Raw genomic sequence first — 8,653 nt, 5'->3', positions numbered from 1 at the left:
GGGCAAAATTTGAAGGTTTTGGGGCAAAATATGTAGGTTTGGGGGCAAAAAAAAAAAATCCACCGGGGTCAAAGTCGAAAAACCCAAAATTTTTACACTAAAAAAAAAAATCCACCGGGGGCAAAGTCGAAAAACCCAAAATTTTTACACTGAAAAAAAAAATCCACCGGGGGCGCCCGCCCCCCCTGCCCTTCATCATTTTCGCCTCTTTGTACCATTTCATCGTTTAGTAAATCTTATTTCCCCTTAGAAGATTTGTTACTTATCATGATACTCGCTGCGTGTACATCTGCCTTTCTTTGTGTTGGCAGCATGGGTTCAACGAATTACACCGAAAAATCCAACATGTTAGATTAAGTTTAGGCCTGACAAGCACTAAAATGAATACATATTTTGGTGTCGTTAATAGTGAATGATTGTGACCAAAACCAAAGCTTTGAGAAGAAGTAAACTAGTAAACTATATAGGGTAAAAAGCCAAGAAACCCCACTTTACCTTTGTCTACATGCGCATGACATACTTTGTGATTACTTAACTATATACTATATGTTCATTAGAAAGAGGTGATTTTGTACACCATAAACAAAGAAAAAGGTGATCATATAATATGACAACATTTTGAAGAATTTGCAGATAACAAACAAATTATAACATATCATAGGGAGTGCGAGTTTGATGGTGAAAGAAAAAATTTGGAATGGAAGATTTTAAGCAAAGAACCATTTATAATTTACCTGAAAATGTTGGGTTTCATGCATAACTCACCTTTGAATCTTGGATACAAAGCTCACCTTCTGATCAGCTATGTACTATCCAAAATGTGCGAGATTAAAACTTCATTAGCAATTTAGCATAAAAGCTAATGGTAACAGATAGAAAAGGACAAAAAAAGAAAAGTTAAACTAAACTCCTTCATCAAAGAGATTTATATTCATCTACTGATGCACACTGAAGAATTTGTTTGTGTCATAAACATGAATTTCAGTTTGAAGTCCAAACTTTGTCTTTTATTATACTTATTCATAGTTTCATACCCATACCTATTTTATAGCCATCTCCAGAAAATAAATACAATTTGTGAAAAATCTATTGTTTGAGATAACAAGTTTTTTAACAATGTGATGAAAACCAGTTGGCAGTTAACAAGTCGAGAACTAAACAGGAGAAGTAAATGCATTTAATTGATTGTTTTTTAAAAAGGTCCCACATCGGTTGTATGATAAAGAAGGGAGAGAATGAGAGTAGTACAAAATGGGCAAGAGGAAAATAGACTACTCACTTACCTGGATGGGGTCAATGGGTGATCATGAATACCCATGGCCTAGTGTAGTGACCTTCATTGCACTTTGAAGGGGCGCTGCTCTAAGGTCGGCCCAAGTGGTCGAGCCTACATCATAATTTGTGTTAGTGGGGGCCTGCGTTCGCGCAGCCCCTCCCAATTCATAAGTTTAATATATTGCTAATTGGTAAGTTTACAAATGTTTATAAAATTAGTATCAGTATTGTTTATTGCTCTGTTTGTATCAGTATATACTTTTGTCCAGATGAATAAACAAAACTTGCAAGCCAATGAATAAGCCAACACTAATATTACATTTAAATTTTAAATATAAGTACACATTATTTGTTTGTGCTAAGCCTGGTAAAATGGGTGGGTAGATTTTGGCCGGGCTGGGTCGTTTTTATTGACATGGGTGTATGGATAGTAGCGGTGACATATGTTTAACTCGTTATATTACACCTTTTCTACTGATATTCAAAATGAGAACACAAAATTTGACCACATTGTTTTACAACACACCAATCTCTCTGTTGCTCTACTTTTAAAAATATATCAAAATGATTTCAACAAAACAGTCAGGATCGAACTATGACAGAAACAAACTTTTTTTCTTCCATACATTTGAATGAAAAGCTAGCAGAAACATGAATACGCCATGTGGGTCTTCTTTGATACATAACGAGAAATGTAGTTTCCAGCAGAAGACGAAGGTGGAGCAGAATCATTCGGAACCAGTATGTGAGTCTTCCCTAAACCTATTCTTTTACCAGCTACATTCGCATAAAACAACCCCGATATTGCTGGTACAAATACATCGCTCTCTGAACATACGTAGAAATCAATCACCTTTTCGTACTCTGAAGCATCGGATCCCAAAAACTTTTGCTTTTTCTCCATTGGCATAATCCCTTCCTGTAATAAGAACAACAAAAAAATTATTAATACATAATCCTTTCTTTCTAATTAAATGTAGTGTTGTTTATTTTTATTTTTTTGGTAACGAGGAACCCTTCTATGAACGAACACATTGACTCTCCATAGCAGGCAAACCTCGGACATCGGGAACCAGGGGCGTAACTAGTAAGGGGCAAGCGGGTGCACCCGCCCCCAGTGTATTTGTAATTTTTAATGCAAAATTTTGGGTATTTTCATTGTCCTTAGTGGATTTTTTTCTTGGCCAAAAGTCTTCATATTTTGCCCCTAAAGCCTCCATATTTTACCCAAAAATCTCCGTATTTTACCAAAAAACCTCCATAATTTACCCAAAAAACTTCGTATTTTGCAAAAAAAAACACTTCATATTTTGCCCAAAACATCTGTAATTTGCCAAAAAAAACCTCCATATTTTTTCCTAAAAAAAGTTGTGTGCTTTTGAAAAATATTTCACCCCCGTGAAAAAAATTTCTAGTTCCGCCACTGTCTGGAACCCAGACGTCACCCCGTTGCCAGGAAAAGCACCTTCCACTGTAAACAATGATAATATTTTTTTAAATGAGTAATTAATCTATTACCTTTGTGTACGTTTTCGGGAAGAGGTCTTTTATGGTATCAAGGCTGCTACCCCATCTTGATTGTGTCAAATACACAGCGCTGTTCTTGTTAAAACCTATCTTTTTTAAGAACAATGCAACTTCTTGTGGGCCATAGCATTTTTTGGAACCTTGACAACCCTTATGGTTCAACATATCTAACCTGAGGTCCACTGTTACAAACTGACCATCTGACTTCTGGCTCAACGTTTTAAGCCGGTCAACCATTGAGTCAACCACTTCTCGAATCTCTGGTTGTAACACGACTGTTCCAAACATGGCTAAACATCCAACTGTAACTTTCTCGTCGTTTTCGCCTTTACCCTTTTTCATGTTCACGGACGGGAAATAAGTTGCTAGCCTTACGTTTCCTTTGCTTTTGAAAACGGGAACAATATTTTCGACAATGTAGTCTTCGGTCACACGATTAGGAATTCTTAAAACAGCAAGATTTTTTGATGATAACTCGGATGGTTGACTTTTTACTACTTTGACTACTCCTTCCAGGCTACTTACAAACTTCTCAATGTCGTAGATATCTCCAAAGTTCCTGAAACACATGCCAAAATTATTATTCGCGTGTATATCAATTTTAATTTAAGCATCATATAATAAAACCATATTATAGTAAAGATATTGTGTCGATGAAATTAGTATACAAACAAAAATAAGAAGATAACAGGTAAGTCGTTATATAGTTAGTTTCAAGGTTGGAAAAGTCGCCAGACGGAGACGAGTCCGTCAGGACTTTGAAACGACTAGTCAATCGAGTCGGGAACTAGTCGGACGTTGACTAACGTTGACTTTTAGTAATATACATATATGTTACACAAATAGTTCAAACATATGTATAAGACACAGAATCTAAGTATTTAAATAATATTAAAATTTTGACCTAACTTTGACCAACCCTGACTTTGACCGATTCAGACCAGACTCAGACATGGCTTAACCACTTAACAAATTTTGACCCCAAACACACCCATTAAATTATACATTTACAGTCCAGACATAAACTAGTGTCTAGAGCAAATAAATGCAAATAGTAAGTGAAGCAATAGAAAGAATATAAATATAAATGTGGTCGCGTACGACTAACCTCCAATCACCAGGTTGGCTTCCTCTAATGTCGGGAACAACAAGTGTCGCCTTTAGGTATCTTGCTACGACTACTGCATCAGCAATCTGAAGCAACAATCGCCATTTTTATGATTAAAACATAAACTAAAATAATATGTTTGCAGTTCATGATTTTGACATAAAAACAGAATACAAGGTGTACATACATATTATAGCGATAATTGAATGTCTGATCCATACAATTATGTCAAAATCGGTGCAAATTGTCTGTACAGAATTTGAAGAAAATGTTATACCTGGGAGACATGGTATTCGGGTCCGTTGGTTAACGAGAAAGTGACATATCCTTTAGTTTCATCAGGTTCTTCTGCTTACCAAATTAAGTACAATCAAGTTAAAAATTTACATGATGTGAAATATAAATAATGGATTAGTTATATATAGTCTATGTGGCACTAACCCAAAATTGACTTTGACCAACAAGGGTTGAGAGTAGCAGACTCTGCCTTCCAAGAACCATCGCCATCGACTGCAACGCTTCTATCCGAATCCTTGTCGTCATAACTTTGGGTCGATTCAGCACGGTTCACCTATATGAAAGGCATATATAAGTAAACGCGTTCACGATTATTCATAAAATATACTTGCACTTTTCAAATATGTAAGAGACAGATAGTGTTTATATTGATTTTGCTAAAACAAAACACATTAATCACACTCAATTTTAGTGTTTTTTCAATTCTGAGCATTTAAGGATTTAGGGGGTAACATAATTGGATTCAACTAAGCAATTTGAATCAGAAACTAAACACTTAAAATTACTTGTGCAACTCATTAAAACACAATAAACAGATGAACAGTTTTAGCCACTCAGCACCTACTGACCCATTTTCAGTGACTGCTTAAATCCATAAGTTACATCTAAAATTACTACTACAAACACCAAGTATAAGTAAAATTATTAACCAAATATGATAATTCAGTAAAAACTGCATGAGTGAAGATTAAAGAGTAGGTAAAAGAAGTATTACATGATGAGAAATTGGAGAGTCAAAGTGTTGACGTTTGACCATGTTACCAAGCATGAGGAACATGGTGACTGTAAGCACACCTGCCACTATTTGTCTTGGATCTATTCCCATTATTCTTAAATCAGATCCACTCACAAAACTATATCAATTATCAATCAATATATAATAGATAGGTAGATAGATGTAGATACTAATACTACAGCATAAAAAAATAATTAATTTATATAAATAATAATTAGTAAAAATGGAATCAAGAAAGCTAGCTCCAAATCTTATCTCTCTCTCTTTAATCAAGAAAGAAAAGAAAAGCAGCCTGCTTTATATCAAAGAAGACAATTGTAAGACAACCCAAAATGCAGGTTGTATCTTGTTTCCATATAAGTGAAAAAATGTAAGATCTATGTATGTATATGTGTATCTATCTATACGAATATGTAAGTATGTATATGTATTTTTTTGTGAAGGAAAAAATGACAGTAGTTCACATGGGTTTATTGCAATTTTGCACATGATGCCCTTTATATTATTGTCTAGATTTAAAACCCTGCTGTAACTTACCAACTATGACATTTTGGGATCACAAAATATTTACAATCAATTAATTTGTCACATTTGTTTTTCCCTCCTATGGTGGGACGTTGTAAACTGAAGTTTCATTCTATGCGAAGGAGATATTTACTTACACTCAGTGTGGTAAATCTCTTGAGATCTCCCCGAAATTCCCCCGAGATCTCGTTTTTAAAAGAAAACCGAGACGAAATGTTCATCTCCCGAGATTTTTCGGTCAATGGGGTCAAACATAGTCAAAACCACGATTTCTCGAATTTTCTTGCTATTTGTAAGATTTTCTTGTAAAATTCGTAATTTCTAAGATTTTCTCGCTCATTTTTCGGATATTTTTGTAAAATCTCGTAAAAACGTATATAAATATACATATATTTATGTTTTTATGTAAATTTTTTATTAAAAAAACTATAAAGTCAACGTAAGTCAACGTCCGAGATCTCCCCGAGATTATTCCGAGATGCCGAGATCTCCCTAAAAAGGTCCAAACGATATCTCGCGAGATCCGAGTTCTCCAACCTTGCTTACAATATGATTTACCAGAAGTTTGGAGATTATTTCTATTTGGATTATTTGAGGAGACGAATATTTTAACTCTAATGGTTTTTCCAAAACAGTTCGCGGTTGTTTTTCAAACCTTCCTCGGCCATACTAAGATTTGAAAATACGACATCTCTCAAAGAGTTCACAACCCTAATCATTAGGCTATCTTGTGATGATTTACTTATGGTTCTACTGACTTATATTATTTTTAGAGATTACAATTAATAAGTCACCCAAATATATTATTTCGAATAAACTTTTGTTTGAAATTGCATAGATTGATCAACATATGAATATAGGTCGCCTAAAAATTATTACAAATTATTTTTAAATATTGGTGGCTTATAGATACAATTTAATAAATTTGGGTGGTCTTCAAAAGTATAATCCCTTGTATTTTACATTTGAGAAAAGATTATGATTGTCCTAATTCTTTATATCTAGCATTTACACTATTTGTCGCAAATTTTCGTGAACTCGAATTATAATTAGATATTCTATTTCTGTTAGATATCATACAGAATCTTATTTATTTTTTAAATGCGACATTTATTACAAAAACAAATAAATAAAATACAGGACAATCTTACTATCTTAATACAATCCACAAAATCTACAATTAAAACCCGTAAACTTAATAACAGCGAACCAAAATCTATTAATATTGTCTCATCATGTAGTTAGATATTCAATAAAATTTTTTAATCGTGAATGATAAAAAATGATTACACTATTACACATACATGGAATACAATTGAAGAAGTACAATATAGCTTTAGAAAAAAGGAAAAGAAAAAAAAAAGGTACGATTATGAAGTATTAAATGCCTCAAATCAATATAAAAAATCATAAATATAAATACTAATTAACATTTAGAAACTATAAGATTGATAACTTTGACAACTAAAAGGTTAAAACACAACCTAAAGTATTATATATATTTTTTCTAACTTAAACCGGTTTTAAATTACATACTATATTCATATCTTGCTAAGATAATGAAATAAACTATAGTAAGCTTTTCTAAAATGATATTTTTGAAATAAATAACGCTTTTTTGTGCGGAGTTACATAGTAAATTAGTAATGATGAATATTTTTATTTTTATTTGGATCGATACAAATTATTCAGATTATTCCATGACGGTTTTTTACGAGTTCCATTTTCAAAGTGAAAAAAAGTTAAGCATTTGTGGTAAAATATAAAGAATATATGCTTCACTTAGATTAGATCGAATAAATATTGGCGCAATTAGAGGGGGTGTTTTTATAATAAAATAAAATCCAAGTTTATATAAAAATAACATACTCCGTATATGTTTTTGTTGAGGCACCGACACTAATTCCAACGTTAAAACTACACTATCATGTATCAACTCTTCACCTACTAAAAACATAAATAATTAAACAAATAAATAAATTAAATAAATAAATAAATAGTCATGGTTTAGTAGGTATATACTAGTAAATTTAGAATTATTAATAATAACTCAATAATAATTAGATTAGCAACATGATATAAGAGATAGAAAGTCTTTCACACTATGATTTGAGCAAATAGTTTTGTAACATGATTATTGGTATTATTAAGAGTTGTTTATGAATAACCCTATATTCTGTAAAAGTAATTAATGCATAATTGATTGTACATGAAGTTATTGGGTGAGTTGATTATTAAAAGTCAATAGCTAGTTATCATAAAATACAATAAAATAAAATAATGTATGTTCTAATTTTTCTAAGGATTGCTCTTAGAGAGCATAGATAAAAAATTACTATTATTACTCCGTATTTATTATTTTATTATAAACATTAATTATAATTATAAATTATAATTATTAAATTATTAATCCTTAATTAATATAGTACCGAGTAAAAATATTTTGGATTATAATGATGGTCCACATTTATGAAATCAAGGGAAGCTTGAGGGCGTAAGAACCGAAAAACAAGCAACCCTGTCATCAGATTATGTTGTTACACATGAAACTAAGCATACTTGTATAAATAGCTAGTGAAAACTATGACAACAAACCACCTTTTTTTATTCACATATGAATATGATTATGATTGTGGAGTTGAGGCGATCACGATTGAAGACGTGTTGAAGTGAATACCTCTCGGATTATTGAACGTAAATCCTATTTAAAGTTAGCTCCTTTGTAAGAATTAGTGTTCCTGTAGTTTTATTTTTTAATGTGAGAGACGGTAAATCATTCTTGTCGGAAAGTTATGGATGTTTGGTCGCGAATTTTCATTTGGTGGGGTCTAGGCAATTTTACATATTCTAGTTTGGAGGATCAACTTTTGGGTAGTAATAATAATCATGGTTCGGGTGATGATATCCTACAAGCGGTCATTTGAGCGAGTTGTTACCTCATATGGAAAAATAGAAATCAAACGGTGTTCAAAAACAAAAGTTGGTCCATCCCCGGGGCGTTAAATGAGATGCAAGTGAAGAGTTTTGAATGGATCGCGAAAAGACCCAAAAAGAAATCTATTGATTGACATACTTGGTTCAACAACCCTTCGCTTCTTCGTATGTAATAGATCTAGTGTTTAGATGCAAACTTAGCATCTAGTTTTCATTCTATTTACAGTTTTAGCTTGCTATGTTGTATTTGG

The 8,653-nt window shown here is 32.5% G+C and overlaps 1 protein-coding gene and 1 non-coding gene across 2 annotated transcripts; one reads left to right on the top strand and one right to left on the bottom strand.

Moving 5' to 3' along the window:
• The first annotated feature begins 1,275 nt into the window (after nt 1-1,275).
• On the top strand, nt 1,276-1,436 carry LOC139873805 (U1 spliceosomal RNA). The gene has a single exon (XR_011767524.1). It is a non-coding gene; the product is annotated as a U1 spliceosomal RNA (small nuclear RNA).
• Nucleotides 1,437-1,806: 370 nt separating this feature from the next.
• Nucleotides 1,807-5,235, bottom strand: LOC139872757 (protein MANNAN SYNTHESIS-RELATED 1-like). The gene is made up of 6 exons (XM_071860681.1): nt 4,923-5,235; nt 4,352-4,481; nt 4,188-4,258; nt 3,911-3,996; nt 2,794-3,361; nt 1,807-2,194 (listed from the first exon to the last, which is right to left on the bottom strand). Exons 1-6 carry the CDS (start codon nt 5,031-5,033, stop codon nt 1,916-1,918), a joined length of 1,245 nt encoding a protein of 414 aa, XP_071716782.1. The 5' UTR covers nt 5,034-5,235; the 3' UTR covers nt 1,807-1,915.
• Between the last annotated feature and the right edge of the window lie 3,418 nt (nt 5,236-8,653).

This window comes from Rutidosis leptorrhynchoides, chromosome 10, assembly GCF_046630445.1.
Source record: "Rutidosis leptorrhynchoides isolate AG116_Rl617_1_P2 chromosome 10, CSIRO_AGI_Rlap_v1, whole genome shotgun sequence".
In the NCBI taxonomy this organism is placed as follows: Eukaryota; Viridiplantae; Streptophyta; class Magnoliopsida; order Asterales; family Asteraceae; genus Rutidosis; species Rutidosis leptorrhynchoides.
Note: the sequence above shows the minus strand (reverse complement) of the source record. Positions and strands in the feature narration are given on the sequence as shown.